This window comes from Drosophila sulfurigaster, chromosome 2L (genome assembly GCF_023558435.1).
Source record: "Drosophila sulfurigaster albostrigata strain 15112-1811.04 chromosome 2L, ASM2355843v2, whole genome shotgun sequence".
NCBI classification, from domain to species: Eukaryota; Metazoa; Arthropoda; class Insecta; order Diptera; family Drosophilidae; genus Drosophila; species Drosophila sulfurigaster.
This window is the reverse complement of record NC_084881.1, coordinates 14286347-14304217: the sequence shown is the minus strand read 5'-3', so window position 1 is coordinate 14304217 and position 17871 is coordinate 14286347. Positions and strand designations below refer to the sequence as shown.

At 43.4% G+C, this 17871-nt stretch overlaps 2 protein-coding genes and 1 non-coding gene across 3 annotated transcripts in view; 1 reads left to right on the top strand and 2 right to left on the bottom strand.

Annotated features, from left to right (window-relative positions):
• The window catches only part of LOC133836007 (neuropeptide-like 4), a 135485-nt gene that overhangs the window by 46452 nt on the left and 71162 nt on the right, over nucleotides 1-17871 (bottom strand). The gene's annotated exons all lie outside the window — the stretch shown is intronic.
• Nucleotides 1-17871, top strand: part of LOC133835337 (uncharacterized) — a 31213-nt gene that overhangs the window by 10716 nt on the left and 2626 nt on the right. The window contains 11 exon segments of the mRNA XM_062265347.1: nucleotides 9463-9554; nucleotides 9831-10074; nucleotides 10142-10351; nucleotides 10413-10832; nucleotides 10890-11612; nucleotides 11672-12909; nucleotides 12976-13286; nucleotides 13357-13502; nucleotides 13708-13752; nucleotides 14840-14945; nucleotides 15244-17733. Of these exon segments, the coding sequence (XP_062121331.1) occupies nucleotides 9463-9554; nucleotides 9831-10074; nucleotides 10142-10351; nucleotides 10413-10832; nucleotides 10890-11612; nucleotides 11672-12909; nucleotides 12976-13286; nucleotides 13357-13502; nucleotides 13708-13752; nucleotides 14840-14945; nucleotides 15244-17733 (6025 nt within the window).
• Nucleotides 14474-14544, bottom strand: Trnag-gcc (transfer RNA glycine (anticodon GCC)). The gene has a single exon. It is a non-coding gene; the product is annotated as a tRNA-Gly (tRNA).

The following is a 17871-nucleotide window of genomic DNA, read 5'->3' as shown; positions in this document are numbered from 1 at the left end:
CGGTTTTGTGGCTTAGATGTCGGCTTCAGTTTCGGTTTCGGTTTGAAACGCATTCGAGTGGTGGTTGCCACAACGTCTGGACTTTTAACCGTTGTCATAAACTTAACTCCTCTGCAGCATTTATCAGTACATAAAGAAAATGTTTATGAAATACGCAACGACCCCAATTTAATTAAATTTTCAATATTCCAATAACCATGGCAGATTGAGACCACATGAAAATTGTTATTATATAATCAATATCTCATCGAAGACATTGAAGCTCTTAGTTGAACGATGATCGCGTTAATTGTGTAAGCTGATATGGGTTGAATCGATGATATAATAGTATGCATTGTCTCTAGTTTGAGCATTGAAATGATAATCATAGACACGATTGATTTAGATGCTTTCAAAATAAAATAAAATATCAATTTTCAGCTCATTTAAACACATTTCAATTCACTATTTGTATTCATTTTTGAGCACAATTAAATTGTAATATATAATTTAGTCAGCTTGTTTATATATTTTCACAAAATAGCAATCACTTTATACTCTCAAACTTAAAGCTGCGATTACTCACAAAACAAGCGAATCCTTTTAGCTGAACCCACAGATATGGAATAGACTTTCATTTCAACTTTCTACTAAAGCACAAGTGCAGTTAGAAAAGTTGAGCTGAGAAGTGCAGAGAAGCTTAAATGGTTGCAAAACTATAGAGAGGGAAAGATGGAAACAGAGACATTTGACAACAATGCTGTCGCTGCAAAGTCAAACAAATTTGCGAGTGTATTTAACGTCTTTGAAACGCTTTGACACTCAGCCAAGTTGAAAGAGCAGAAGCAATACTACTTGGCAACATGCAACAGATTAAATAAAGAATTCTTATACGAGTCTATTTGTTGCAATTTAATTAAGTGAAATATGTTTGAGATACTCCTATTAGTTTAATCTAAGCCTTTAACAGTATTATGCCGCAGTAAGTGTGACTTTTATTAATCGAAAGCTTACTTCATCGCTCTCTCCTCGCCCTGTTCATGTTGACAGTTTGACAAATGTGTCTACGTTTGTCTGTCTTTCTTGTCTGACAGTCAAATCATGGCCAGATACTATTGATTGCCATTTGACTCAAATCGGGAATCACCGTTGCACGTTTAATCAAAAGTAACGGATCAACTTTTCGATTAAACTGCTCACGTTTGGGTTTGGCATTGTGATTTTGAAAGCCACGCCTAAAGCTAGAAACAAACTTTAATGAATAGTTATAGATGCTACGATTTGATGGAGCAGACACAAACAATACTACAAGTATTGTGTTGAAGTCCTTTATAATATTCGGATTTGTAGCTGTATGAAGTGTTATTAATTGTTTTACTTGCCTAATGTCACACAAATTAATATTCAGTTTCAAAACAAGTCTTCAACTTATTGATCGGGTTAACTTGTCTTCCACTTTACAATTCCCTTCTTTAACCATTTGTACGATTGTCAAGTCAATCTTGGAATCAAGCTTTACATGTATCTATCTATCAGTCTGCCTTCGAGAGCAAACGCAGAAGTCGATAATAAATCATAATAATTATTAAAAATGCCCACACTAGAGTGCAGTCAGTTGCCAGCAGTTATTGACAAGCCAAGCAAACCTTTAAGAAAGCCAATTTGATTGCAATGGCAATTGCATTACAGCAATGACAAATGCGTCATAAACCATTTGAACATTGTACAATTATGTCAAATGACAATGAAGCAAATGCCATTTAATTGCCACACAGCAAACAATCCGCCATCTACGATCCGTAATCCACGATCCACGTAAATACTTACTTACTTATGGCTGGGGCACTTTTCACGGCGCTGCAAATCAAAGGAAAAGGCGGCCAAGTGCCACAGCTCTTTTTTTTTGTTTGCTACCAGCGACAAAAACAACATCTGAACAGTCTGTATTCATTTGAATACGTATACGTAGACGAGTATCTATCTGCCGCATGCAGTTCAAGTCGTATCTATCTATCTATCTGCCTAGCATCTGTCAGAGCCGTTGCTGGTAACTTTCCCCCATAAACTACACTACAAGATACACAAACACACTCGCATACAAAATAGACTGCACCATTGGGCCTGTATCTGTATCTGTAGCCGGGTCTCGGTCTCGGTCGCTGTCTTCTCTCTGACTCTGACTCGCATTTGATCTATACTCTGGCAACATGCGGCATTCAAGTGCGTGGCGTTGTCGTCATCGTCATAGCTCTTGTTGTTGCTCAAGTTGCAGTTGTTGTCTTTCTCTTTATTGCAAGGGAAATGGGAATGTTAACAATGCATTTTGTTTGTCAATCAGTCGGTGCTGCTGCTGCTGCTGTTGCTGATTATTTCACTTGATTTGTGTGTGTTATGCAAATTGATTATCGTTTCCTCTGCCTTTGTCAACAAGTACAAACATGAGTGAGCATAAATTGTGGAGAAAGAGTTCAATCTATGGCAACCTTGAGGGAGGCATAAATTTCCTCTTAAATCACGAATATTTCTTGTATACCCAAAGCTGACGAAGGTCTTGAAATACTGCGTACGCAAATCAAAATTTAAGCTGCATCTTTTCTTCATAAATTAAAGCTTTGATTATAGTGCAATTTCATAATTGCTATTAATTGCTGCATATGCAAAACGAAGCTTAAGCTCTCACATGTTTATATAATAAGTATGAAATTAACCAATTATTATTTAAAACGTATGTTTATTTTAAATCAGAGCAATGCTCTTTAAGAGATGCATATTTAGTTTAAAATCCAATGCATGCAACTTTTTTCTCAACAGACACACGAGAGATACTCGACTTATTCGTATTCAATATTTCAACGCTTTTGCATATATTGCACATAAATCTATTGCAAAGTTTTATGGCTTTATTTGCGCATTTTGCCTCCGTGGCTAATCCCGGCTAGAGATATCATTCATACGAGTATCTGACCAATACCATTAGCATTGTCTGCTATTGTTATTATTATGGCATGGTTTGGCAATAGTTCTCTTGGGTCTGTTCCACTTGCTTGACTCGACTCGGTTGTTGGCTGGGTGCTGTTGGCTGCGATAGTTATTCTTGTCACAGCAGTTGTTGTTGATTTGCCTAATTTTGTGGTTGTTTACAAGTTTTGGAGGCAACGTGTACGCCTACAATTCAATATTGAATTGCTTTGCTTCGCTTTGGTTTGGTTTTGCTCGCAATTTATTGCATTTTGTGGGCAGTGCAGACAGCAGACAGAAAGAGAGACACATAGATACAAAAACAGATACAGATACAGATACATTGATACTTAGGCAGATATAATGAGGCCTTAAACACTTTCAGCTTGACTATTCATATATGCAGAGTATTAATTATTAATAGGAATGCAGTAGGCGAGGCAACGCGACTGGAAGATACTCTTTAGAGTGATGTAAAGTCAATGAAATAGCTATTAGATACTTATGTAAGTAGATGCAGATACTGCGACAGCTATAATAAAGCCTTCAACACTTTTGAACCGTCTGATCATTAATAACCGAAATGATTGCATTTGCAAAGGAAAATCGACTCATAGATATGCTATAAAAATAATAATAAAAGCTGAGGCAAATCCACTTGCGGTTACTCTATCTTAAAGTTACACCATTCATGCCACATTCACACATTCCACGTGAGAACAGGGTATGTAATGTAACGAGTGGGTGCCCCAGCAATTGATTAATCGATTCTCGTCTCGAAACTCGCCCGCTTTTTGTTGCATTGATTTATGCAATGCCCGGGCATTTGAAGTTTTACTCTGCTTTGGGGTTCTCTTTTGCTGCTGCTGCTGGCGCAATTGTCATTTGTCAATCGCAAAACGAAATCGCGTGTTAGAATGCTAAACGTGAGGCGATAGATACAACAATAGCTACAACAACGAAAGTAAATAACAAAACAACTAACAACAACGCCTCGGTCAAGCGATCGGGCCAAGTTTCTCATGTGTGTGTGTGTGTCTTTTCGCTTTTGACTCCAATCCACGCCCGCCGCAAACGTGTTTTTAAAATATGCAAATTAATGAGCGAGTCTCTTGCTGAGATTGAGACTGAGACACGGAGATTGAGACTCCGAGTCTGAGTCGGAGACTGAGATTGAAAGCGTGCTGAGCATTAACGAGATACTCGTACGCAAAGAGCTTTCAAATGCAAGTCAAGTCTCTCGAACTTAGACTCGAAAACTCAATCGCCGCGTAGACTGAGATTGTGACTGTGAGAAGGTGGCCGGTCGACTCTCTTTGTTGACGCTTTGTTGGCTCGTCGATTGTTTGCTTGGCCTGTAGAAACTGTTTCTCGACAGTTTCATTTGAGCCGCGCTAAAAACGAAACGTATCCGTCAGATACGCAACGGCGACGACGGCTGCCAACGACCAAGTCGACAAATACAAAAAAAAAGAACACAGCAATATTAAACAACAGAATTTATTATTATTTTTGATTATTTTCATGTTTGTGCTGTGCGCGAAAAACGCGTAACGAATATAAAGAAAGAAATTAGATAAAACATCGAATTGAATCGGGAATGCCGTTTGGGAATATATTTATCGAATTGAGAAAACGACCTTGAAAGAGTCACAAGAAACATATTGTAGTACGAGTATATAAAGACTAGTCATCGTTTATACAACAACAACCACAACAACAACAACAAAATATAACCAAAACGAATCACAGTTTAAAATCACAGTGCAAAATAACCGAAAAAGTATTATTCCATGTGTATTATTAATTGTACAAAAAGCGAAAAAGCGAAAAGCGACGCCCCCAATAAAGAAACAAACGAATTTATAAATATACGAACGTATATATTATTGTGAATTTGTGGGCGTGTTTCAGTGCCATACCACAAAGTCAAAGAAAAACATATATGTACATATATAATTGTAATTAAGTAAGAGATTAAAGTATAACAAATCAATTGTAGCTGGCATGAATTGTGCAGATAAGAGCAACGACAATGTTTGCGCCACGAAATTCATCGCCAGTTGCCATCTACGGCAAAGAGGATGTAGCTGCCTATGAGGTAATGGTGACAGTTTAATTGTCCGAAATGTATATAGAACTCATAAATATGTATAGCAATATAGATATGTTACACACACACATATCTATATAGATATGAGACTAGTTTTCTCTTGTTCCAATATTTGCGGCCCACTCTCCCGATCGACCACAGAGCTCCAAATGATTCATGCGGCCGAAAAACTTTTGTCTCCCCATTTTGTAATGAGTTTCTGTGGTTTTTTTCTCGGCCAGCAAAGTTGAGACGAGATTGCTAAGCTTATTTATCTAAATATTGTTGCCATTTGAGTCGCCGCAAGTAATTATAGGCAATTAGCCTTTGACGATGCCGGTATAACATAGCAGCTCAGCTCAGCTAACTGCAACAGCAGCTGCTGTCGAGTTGAGTTGAGTGCTTCTAAAGGCAGCGAGGAATGTGGAGAGACTCGCAGAATGCCAAGGAAACATTGCAGTGTGTGGATGGATGGCTTAAATATTTAATGGCAACACTCTCTGCATACACACTCTCAACAACGAAAAACAATTGAACAATCTATATGCCAAAAACAAACGTCGAGCATAAGCATTTTGCTCACGTCGAGAAACTGAGCTAAGCTTGAATATATATGTACCGTATGAGAGTGTCTGAATGAGTATGAGTATGAGTATGTTTGTGACTTTACGAGTTTGTTTTTGCTGGCTACCCCAGCGGCTTATTTGCAATAGACAACACAACAAAAAAGCAGCCGATGAAAGCAAATCAGAAATTCACAAAACATGGCGATAAATCCGGCAATAAACAGTAGACATTCGTTGCAGAGTTCAGCTTCTAAAAGCGAATACAAAATTCGAATACGAATCTCCGTACTCGCACTTCAATGTTGTTCAAGCATTTCAAAGTACAATATCGAGCGACCCCCAACGAATTAAACGAGCATATATAATTGATTGTTGATGAGAAGCGGCTTTCTTATGCAAACTTCTAATAAACTGTATTTATAGCACATAAATCCATAACAGATATTGTTTTTAATTTAGCAGTTAACTAACTAATTTTAAGCATCTGAATAATTCAACGAAGGCAGAATCAATTAAGAGTTATATCAGAGTCTGATTGTGATGTTTTTGCTTTACGTGTTACAGAGTACAATATATCACAGTTTTAATATTGCAAAAATATCTGTCTATTTCAGAGAAAACGAAAGAGAACGAGGAAAACTAAGAGAAATATTTAAATTCTAAGACAGTACAACTCTCAGTTATGCTTAGATAGTTCTTTATTGTTTTTCTAAGCTTTGTCTAACTAATTAACGCTGCTTTGTAGACGACACGCAAAGACATTAGTTGAAATTGATTAGAATTTATGATTTAGGCGCTGTCTTTGCTGTTGGAGCATAATAAATGACACTTCTATAGCCCCGAGATATATGCAAAGTGGTGTCCAAATGCCAACGCATTACAGCAGCACTTTTGGTCATCATCAAGAATGTGAATATTAAATTAGTTTATCCAACTCATCTTTCCACTGTGAGCAGAGATGTTTTACATCGCACTCTTATTTCTCACTTGGCATACTTCCGCAAAAGTTTGTTATTAACTGGAACGTAATACTCCGACCGAAAAGAACAACAAGAAGAAGAGTTGTGAATTTGAATAAATAAATCTGCTGAACGACCTCGTGGCCGTTAGCTTGTTTTGTTTTGTTATTTTGGCTTTGTTTTAAGCATTTCATTTGCCTCAGTTGTGTCTCTCTGATTCTGACTGTCTGACTGGTTGACTAGTTGACACCTGTCGTGCAAATATTTAAGCTTGCCCGTCATTGCAAAAACATAGCTTCGGATGTGCCTGCTTGTTGCTGCAGCGTGGGCAGCTCAGAAATGTGCCGCCAACCCACGAGTCTAGTTTTAAGCAACAATAAAGAGAAGTAACTGACAATTTGGCAATTACACATGCGGTTAGCTGACCAAGTTTTAAATGCGTTCATTGAACTTGTCAGGCGCAAGCTTTTCAGCTTAACATACGCCCAGTTGTCCCTTAGATCGCATTGCGCATACGCTCAGTGGGCCATGTGCAAATTGTGGCACTGTGTCATGTGCCATGTGTCACAACAGCATTAAACTATTATTAATTAGCGAATTAGCCAGCTGCCTGCGCATCGCTTCGCTTTGCTGTGCTGTGCTTCGCTTTTTATTGTAACTCAGCTATCAATCAAAGTCCGACTCAACTTTGCCTTTTACGGTTGACAATGCGCACAAAATAAATTTCGCTGCTTAACCAAATATGTAACAAAGGTATTTTGGCTACCATAAACTAGCTTTTTATGAATGAATGACGCGAATTGACTTCCGTCTAGCAAACAACAAGAATATATTCAATACTAAAGTAAGCGCAATTAATATTGTTTTTATTTTTTTACACGAAATAACAATTTATTTCCTTTTGTTGTGTATTTGAAAGCAAAAACATAAATAAATAATTTATTGTTACAAGGAAAAAACGTGTAAACAATTTATAAAGATTTCAATTGTGTAAGTATCGCGTAATCCCCTTGCAATGCTTAAATTGCTGTCGATGCCTTCGGCGCAAAGTGATCTCAATTAGTCACTTGTAACACTCAATACTCTTATCAAAAGTCGTTTAAATTTATTAAAAAATTTGCAGCAGTTTTCAAAAATGCAAACTAATAACCAAAAACATTAAATCAAAATATATTTGCAAACCAATCTGAAGAGTATCGTTGAGTCGATACTACGTGTTATCTTTTTATCAACCGCCAAATAGTGTGCAGATATTTTTACGGTTTTCGCATGGCAATTTTGTTAGGCACACTATCGAGTGTTTACAATTTCACGGCATATTATACTCGTTACGAATGCAAATCTATATCTAGATAACCACTTAAATATGTATATGCTATGATAGATATATGAAATATGTATGTAAACCGGTTTAACAACGACCTTTTAGAATGAGAAATATTTCGTTGGCTCTGCGTTGGTGGCAACGCGGCTTCCAAGTGAAACAAGCAAATTAAATACGAATACGTATACGTATTCGCGAGTAATGCGCGTCGACTCTAGAGTAAATTGGCCTCTAGTAAACAAACCGAAAATCAACGCTGACTCGTTGACCAGACCAGATGATCTCAGCTCAGCTCAACTCAACTCAAACGAAGCTTTGCGACGCAAAAGCATCTGATGCGGGCTTTAAAGTAGCAGGAGTGTTTTTTGGATGCTCTTTGCATGCCAGCAGCAGATTATTGAACTATTTAATACATTTATTTTTTTATTGCTTGCGGATCCGAGTGTGCCTTGAGTGCTGCTGGCTCTCGCCCACGCGTCAACGAAACCGACACCGAGACTAAGACTGCGATTGTTAATGAGAGAGCAGCTAGCTTGTCATTAAACGAGTATGGACTGCCCGCCAGACAAGTGCAATTGCGTCGCAGCTGTCATAAGCCACTTGACTCGCACTTCCTCTAAGCCAAATACATACAACAAAATGTTATTGCTTGTTTTAATTACGCAAAAAAAAAAGTATTTATTTAACTAACTCTGTCAGCGTTTGTGACTGCCAAAGTAACGAGGAAAGCAGTGTAAGGCTCTGCATATGCTCTGCTTGCTTTGCATGTAAACACATGTAAGCAGTGCATTGAAGTAAGCAGTTCAATGCTTATGTTCTTATTGGAATGTATCGCTCCGTAGAGTATTCTATTATTGAAGCATGCTTTCGTCTCGCCTTTTCATAGTTCACAGAACGCCCCGACTAAGATCAAGGTGAAGCTTAAGTGAGGCGGAACAAATCGACTAAAAAATAGCAACATAGAAAATCGCAAAGCAAATAAATAAAAAACACACGAGTAGAAGTAGAATCATAAATAATGCGAAGTAATAATAACAAAGTTTCAGGTATTTATTATGCTTGAATGAAGTCAGAGGCGTCTGTTAGAAACATTATAGAATGCCCCATACAAAGAGTGTTTACTTTTTAATTGCTGGTAATAAATAGAGTAATGGGTTAAACATAACTTAATAGACAACAGATTAGCCAATCTGCGTTTGCACTTTCACACCGCAACGCGGCGATTTGCTTTGATTTTTCTTTGACCCATTGGAAAATGTGTTGAACACATTGACTTTGATGTGATTGCGCTTTAATTTGTTTAACCGATTATGTAATGCGAACAAGCATTAAACTATGTATATAACATATATATCTCTGCTCATTCAAACTCACACAAATGCGTTCGACAAATGTGCGAATTGTGTGCGTAAATAATTTACACAGCACATTCGAATGAGTTGTGTTGTGCAAATTGTTAACACGGCTTAAGGCTTAGAGCGGCGACCTTGCCTAACTAAATACTACGAGTAATAACACGCAAAACATGCCACAAAATGATGTAATGCTAATTTGACGATATCTTCTTATTGATTTTATTTGCAGATTAAACTCAAAAGAGTCTTGGGTCTCACTGTCTGCAGCAATGCCGCGCTGGATGTGTCGCCCATCAGTGGATTGCTCGCCTATCCGGCCGGGTAAGTAATGTGCAGAAGAAGCGACATTAGAATTAAGTAATACGAGATATTAAAGCAGTAGCTATTAAATTTTTAACTACAGCTGCTGCCAGCAGCTTGCTAGCGTAACGTGTTATTACTTGTCGTATACGTAATGCCAGTCAGCTGCTAAGAATTTTAATAAAAGTAAAATGGGAAAGACTTTCCCTAAGACAGCTCCAGCTGTGCCTGAGGCAGCTGCTCTTCATAAACAAGAGCATAACCCTTGCTAAATACATTCTGTTTGCTCTCCTGCAGCTGCACTGTGGTCCTGTTCAATGCCAAACGCCAGACGCAGGCGTATCTGGTGAATACCTCCCGCAAAGCATTCACATCGGTTGCCTTCTCGCGCTGCGGCCGCTTCGTGGCCACCGGCGAATGTGGCATCAATCCTGCCATCAAAGTCTGGGAACTAGAGACGCCCAATGGCAATCTGGAGCAATGCAGCGGCGGCAGCGTCGTCGCCGAGTTTGTCGATCACAAATATGCAGTCACCTGCGTGGTAAGTCGCTTCGTCTATACTTGGTCAGATGACACTTTAATTACAATGTGAATTCTTATTGTTATAGGCCTTCTCGCCAACGGGAAAATATCTCGTGTCAGTTGGCTCGCAGCATGACATGATTGTGAATGTGTTTGACTGGCGGGCGAATCTGAAGATGGCCTCCAACAAGATTAGCTCCAAGGTGGCAGCCGTTTGCTTCGCCGAGGATGGCAGCTACTTTGTCACCGTGGGCAATCGCCATGTCAAATACTGGTACTTGGAGGGCGGACGAAAGGTGAGAGAATCTCTAATTTCTTTCGCAAACTTTTCACTACTAATTTCTCTTACCTTGACAGTACAAAGATCCCATTCCTTTGATGGGTCGCAGCGCCATTTTGGGCGATCTGCGTGATAACGATTTCTGTGCCGTTGCCTGCGGCAAGGGAATCTGCTCGGAGAGCACGTATGCCATCACCCGGCAGGGTCATCTCGTCGAGTTCAGCTCGAGGCGTTTACTCGACAAGTGGGTGCTGTGCCGCACCAGCAACGCCAACTGCATTTGCGTCAACGAACGCTTCATACTTGTGGGCTGCGCCGAGTCCATCATACGCATCTTCAATGCCGCCACACTGGAGTATGTAACAACGTTGCCACGGACGCATTACCTCGGCGTGGATGTTGCACAGGGCATACAGATCAATCACATTATGTCCGTGCCACAGCAGGCTAAGTTCCCCGACTGCATTGCCATGGTCTTTGACGAGCAGCGATCGAAGGTAAGTCGGAAATCTTTCAACGGCTTACTTTACTAACCTATTTTTTCCACCCTCAAGGTGAGCTGCGTCTACAACGATCACTCGTTGTACATTTGGGATCTGCGTGACATTTCACGAGTGGGCAAATCGCATTCATTCCTTTACCACTCTACGTGCATCTGGGGCGTGGAGACTGTGCCATATAATCTGGAGCGTGAGCCCTCGCAGACGCTGCCCGAGGATTGTTTTGTCACCTGCTCCTCGGATGACACGATACGTGTCTGGGGACTGGATAGTTGTGCCAACAATGAGATATATCGCAAGAATATCTACTCCAAGGAGCTGCTCAAAATCATCTACAGTGATGACGAGTTGCAGTACATCAAGGATCAGGGCTCATCGCTCTTTGACAAGGCAGGCAACTCGAGCTACGATGGTCGCAACGGTGTGCGCTGCATTAAGATCAGTCCGGAGCTGCAGCATCTGGCCAGTGGCGATCGTTGTGGCAACATACGCGTCTACAGTCTCCAGAATCTCAAGCTGCTCACGATCATCGAGGCGCACGAATCGGAGGTGCTCTGTCTGGAGTATTCCAATGATAAGATTGAACGCAAATTACTGGCTAGCGCCAGTCGCGATCGTCTTATTCATGTGTTTGATGTGTCACAGAATTATTTGCTGCTGCAGACTCTCGATGATCACAGTTCGTCGATCACATCGATTAAGTTCGTGGGCGCTGGCTTGAATTTCCAGATGATCAGCTGTGGCGCCGACAAGTCCATCATGTTCCGCAGCTTCCAGGTAAGTTTTATAAAAAACTGTCAAGCGAAACCCAACTAAAAAATGTATTTGTTTTGCAGGGCAACATCTTTATGCGCGGCACAAATACGTCCGGCAAAACGACACTCTACGATATGGAAGTTGACTCAAATGCCAAACACATTCTGACCGCCTGCCAGGATCGCAACGTGCGCGTCTATGGCACCCAGAATGCCAAGCAAACGAAGACCTTTAAAGGCTCGCACTCCGATGAGGGCAGCCTCATCAAGCTCAGCCTTGATCCGAGTGGCATTTATGTGGCCACCTCGTGCACAGACAAAACGCTTGCAGTCTACGATTACTACTCCAGCGAATGCATGGCCCGCATGTACGGACACAGTGAGCTGGTGACGGGTCTGAAGTTCACCAACGATTGCAGACATTTGATATCGGCCAGCGGAGATGGCTGCATCTTTATCTGGCAGGTGCCACACGACATGATTGTCACCATGCAGGCGCGCATGTCGCAGCAGCGCTTGCGTTCGGGACATGCGCCATTGCAGCGTCCTCTGGCGCCCATTTCGCCACCGGATGCCATTGTGCTGGAGTCGCCGACCAGCGAGTTGGAGCATCAACAGCATGCGCCCAAGTTTGCGGTGCCCCATGCAGAGCCCAATCGAAATGCCTATCAGCTCTCGGATGTCGGCCAGCTGCCGCAGTGGGCAATGCGCAAGACAGCCACGGATTCAGACAGCGGCGCCTTGTCCATACCCACGCCTGTGGTGAGTGGAGGCGCGGCGCCATTGCATGCTGCCTCCTCAATGGGTAATCTGAGCTCCTCGCCTAGCCAACAGTTGGGCGTTGCTCCCAGAGCACGAGGCCGCTGGGCTCAGCGCAGCAGTCAATTGGACACTGAGGATCAGCGCTCCAACTCGGAGAGCCCGCTGGGCACAGTGTCCTCCGTGGGCGGACACAGTGCGCACAATGTGCAGACCTCGGACTATAACAGCGCTTCCTCCAAGGACATTATGTACAATCAGACCTATCTAAGTGAGGACTCTTCCATTGACTCGGGCATGGAGACGCGCCGTGAACTCAAGTTCATTGGCAGCAGTAACAACGGCACCATTCCCATTCCCGCCAGCGTCACGAGTGCCAACAATGGCAACTTGGGCGTGCCACAGCAACAGCGTCTGCTGCCGGACAAACGCAAGCCGGGCATGCGCTTCGATACGCACAGTCACGATCACGATGGCGACATCGAGGACATCTCCGATGGCGAGCGAACTAGCTCAGAACACGGCATGTTCTACAACAATCTGGCGCCCAGTACGCCCACGTAAGTTGAACAAGGGAGTGTATTTTAGTAACTATATTTATTTTAAATATATTATTGCACTTGCAGTGACTTCAAGGTGACCGCCATGAACGAGGACGAGTTGCGCAAGTCGGTGCGCCGGCAGAAATTCGAGAAATCTGGACTTCAGCTGCCGCCCGCCAGCGGCAATGGCAGCACCCACACAGCCAGCACGGGCACAGGCACCGGAACTTCGGATACCGAGGACGAGGGCTCCACTCCAAGTGCGGAGAATGCAGAGCGTTCCTTGGCCTCAACGCTGGGCGGCAGTTCGGAGAATTTGCAGCAGGGTCGCGACAGTTTTCTACATGCGGCGCTGCCCGAAGGACCTGGGCTGTTATTGGAACGCGGTGCCACCAGTAAGTAATCAAGAAGATGGAATGTAATCACTAACTAATTGGGGGATTTGCCTGGATTATCCCTTGACAGGTCGTCGCAGCATCAGCGCCAAGCACAACACGGAGAATGGCAAGGGAGGCGTTGCGGCGCCGCCAACCATCACCAAGTCATACACGAGTACCAAGAAGGAGGAGCTGTTGCAGGTCATCAACAAGGTCAAACAGCAGCTAGAGAATGTGAGTAAAGAGAAGCATTCAATCTGTCTCTGACTTGTACTTTTCTTTGATTACCTCAATTTTGATTTGTTTTCTTGTGTTTTTTTTTGTTTTTTAATTTTATGTTTATGTTTTATTCCCTCATTCCCTCTCTATGTGTTGCATCATTGCTTTGGTGTCTGTTTTGCACACACTCTCTACACTCGAACCCTTTACTCCTATTTAGGGCACGCGCAAAAATGGCATTAAAAAGTTGAATGCCATAGCTGAGGTGAGCACTTGAGTTGCCTACGAGTTGCTCTCGTAATTCGTATCTCTTATTTATTGATCGTTAATGTTAACGCTTTTACGACTCACTCACTCACCTTTGACGTCTTTCTCTGCTTCATTGCCATTGCATATTTTGCCTAATTAGGCCCTAACCAATTGAATTGTTCGCCCTTTGCGACTGGGCTTAAACAGCAATAGCTTGTTAATCCATTTAACATTCACTAATTGCATCAACTCGCGCTCTACATATTTTGACATTTTACAAGAGCATAAGCTCAATTCTAAAATTATTATATACTTTCGTTAATGAAGGATTTTCCATTGATGTGAAAAAAATATTATATTTAAATAAATTTACAATAAAAAATCCAGTATACCGCAGTTATTGAATGAAATGAATTAATTAAAACAATAGTTTGCTTAGAGGAAAATCAGATTTGCAATATGAAGAAACATTGTTAACAAAAATAACTATTCATATGTATTTTATAAAACAACAAACAACCACTTCAAAAAGCCATACAATTTTCACCAAACAAAAGATATTCTATTTCTAATTTCACTTAAATAATTTCCTAATTTATGCATTTCATAACCTAACAAAAGTAAACATATTACATTCTTATTATTTACGTATATATCATCTTACAATTAACCTAAAATAATAATCTGTAGCAAAGCGATCAACATTAATGTCACAAAAATTATAAAAAATATTGTTTTGCATCGGCCGGGAATCGAACCCGGGCCGCCCGCGTGGCAGGCGAGCATTCTACCACTGAACCACCGATGCTTGTTGTATTAAAGTTGGAAAGAGACCCAAAAGAGGAGTCTGCAGCAGTGTAGACAAGTTTTGGGCTGTTGCTAAAAATAGACTTGTGCCTGCAAATAGAAAACTAATCGCAGCATAGCGAAGACTGAAATAGCATAACTCACCACATGCGCGCTTGCTAACAGCTAAACCCACCACAGCAACAACAACAGCCTCTTAAGACTTTGGCTGAGCTAACTATTCGCTCACGTAACTACAGCTGACTAACGCACTCTCTCTCTTTCTGTCTTTCTCTCTCTCTTGTTTGACCCAACAGGTCGGCCATAGACCCCTGCGAGGCAGCCACAGCATCTCGGATCTGAGTCTGGCGGCCAATTTGGATGGCTCTCGCAGTGCTGGAGCATCGCGCTACTCGAAGCCAGGTAAGCACGTGCAATTAGTTCGCATTTAGTGAAGTTGCAGATTCGCCCCTCCAAGGGGTGAAGAACTATTCCCAATGTGTGTGTTTTTGAACTGTAGGCTAATTCGACATTTACTTTTGCCACCTTGTTGTTTGCCTCGTCCCTCTCTCTTTCTCTCTCTCTTTTTGTCTTTCTCTCTCTCTCTAAAAATTGCTCTCCTGCTGGTAATGACATATAATGTTGGTAACATGAATAATCGAAATTTGTTGTTGTATGCTAATCATTTTTGCCGTGTAATTTTGTTGAGTAACCAAAGCAGTTCCTTCCCACGAACCTTCACAGTATCACAGTATTAGAGCTAACCCAACACAGCCATCGCAGCAGTCGCCTCAACTCCCTCAGCAGCCAACTGCTCCTCCTCCGCAGCAGCAGCAGGAATTGGCACCTCAATACTTTAACTGTGCGGCACCCAAGTCAAAGCTGCAACAGAATTTCCAAACAATGCGGCAGGTGCAACAGCACTATCCGCCCTATCCACACCATGTGGGCGTGCATCAGATACATCCGCCTCCTGGCGTGCCCTTTGCCACCAGCAATGCCCCCTCGTCGCGCCCCTACTCGGCACAAACGGCCCCCAGACTAGGCGCCGCTGCCAAGCGTAATCCGGCTGGCAACAATCGACGCACGCCAAGCATACTCAAGCACTACAAATCCTGCCCGGTGTCGCCGGTGCACGAGGAAGTGGAATGGTCGGCGGAACAGGATCATCATCATCGTGTGGTGCCCGTGGAGCCGAAGCGTCATTCCGTCTATGCGGATGATGCACGTACCATACTGGATATGATACATGCCGACACCGAGAAGATGATCGATGAGATCACACGCAAGTATGGCGATCTCGATGATCTGCCCATGCAGATGCCAGCACTGCCCAACTCCTGCTCCATGCCAGCGAATCTGCGTGGCCTAGGCTCCACGGGCGATTCGACGCCCACAGCCTCGACGCCGCCACGTGGACGCACTCAGTACACGACGCAGTATGTGTATCGCGAGATCTATCAGTGTGAGCGCAAAGTCTCGCTGTCGGACATCCTCAAGCCGGAGCAGTTTGCGGCCACCCAACAGCGGCTGGAGGAGGCACGCTTCCTGGAGACACAACGCCACTCGAGCGCCAGCTTCTTCCTGAGTAGCGCTGGCCAGTTGCCGCATGAGCTCAGCCAAGAGTCGCTGCTCTCGGATGGCGGCAGCTATTGCAACAGCCTGGAGAGTGTGCTCTCTGACGAAAGCGACTGCAAGAGTGCACCGCTTGAGCCGCCGCAGCGTCCGATACAGGCGATGCAATGCCATGCGGGCATACGGAACTTTATACTCCATGGACCCGTCTCCAAGTCATACGGCAACAGCCCCAACGCGTATGGCAGCTTTGATTACTATATGCGCCAGCAGGCGGCTGCAACAGCGGCCACCTACGACAGCTTTGATGTCACAGGCTACAATCTAAACCCTCTTAAACCGCTGCCCAACTCCAAGACGTATCCACGTCTCGCTCAGGCGCCGACCACTGTGGAGCATATTCCCACAATGCGTTCGAAGAACAAGCAATACAATTCGGGCGTAAACAAGAGTCTCAGCACAGACTTTGCCCAGCAGCGGCAGCAACGCAATTCAAATCCACTTGCGCAGAATCAAACACGATCCTCGAATGGCGAGCCACTGTTTGTGCGCAAGCCACTCAAGCCAAAGCCTCCCATTCCAGCCAAGCCGCAGAATCTTGTGTCGACGCTCAGCAGCGTGGAGAAGAACCAACAGCAGCCAGTATCCAGTTCACGAACTGCCAGCGTTGTGCGTCAATTCGAGCACAATCTGCAGAAGTTTGAACGCGAGAAGCAACGTTCTCAGCAGCGATCCACGCCAGCGATGAGGAGTTCGGTAAGCAGCGGCGCCCTGGCCACACACAGTTGCCTGAAGAAGGTATCGCGATTTGATACCAGCGAGAGCGGCCGTCGAGCAACGAGTGTCCGTCAGAAGACGCGTCCCAAGATCAGCGTGCGCTTCAATACGGTCTCGCAGATTAAGTATACGCCCAGTGCGAAGCGCAACGCTTGCAACAGCAACGAACAAGAGACTGAAATGGAGCTGGATACTGCTGCAGTGGTGGGTAGTCTGCCCAGTGATTATGGTGGCGAGCGCAGCTTTGAAATGTACTTTGCCGAGAATGGCAATGCACCCGAGAATCTGGAGCATATGCAGAGCCTTAAGCTTTACACAAAGCCACAGCTGCAGGCTGTGGTGGATGAGATACAACAGGAGCGGCAGCAGGAGCGAGCCAAGCACAAGAAGAACATGGACAATGCGGAGCGATCGAGTTCGACGAGCCATCAGTGTCAGAATATTGCGGCCAAGATTGATATTATCGAGAAACTGATTGCCATGGAGGAGCGAAAAATGGAGCAGATTCGTTTGGCAACTGAAACGCGATTGCGTCCATTTGCCTGCAACTCCAAGCAGAAGGGTTATGTCAAGAGTCTGACCATGAACTTTGATATGTTGGCACGTTCGCATGATCCTCCCGACGACGAGCAACAGCAGCAGCAATCCGGGCTGGAGCCTGGTCCAGATGCGGATCTGTGTGCTTATGCGAGGCACATTAGACGCAACTGCAGTCTGCCCGATGTGCTCGAGAGTGCTGATGGCTTTGGCTACGGCAACGATGTAGAGCTGGCCAGAGAAGTGATAGCCGACGATGACGATCAGGATGATGATCGCAATGATCTTGACGATGACAAGCATCAGCTAGAGGACATGGAAGGTTTGCTGCTCTCGCTGTTGTGCCACACACACACACAAAAACATACATCACTATTTTCAGTTTCTTACTCGCGATTGTTGCACCCTCCAATCTCTTGCATTCTTAGCTTTTATGTTGAACACACTTCCACATGCATTA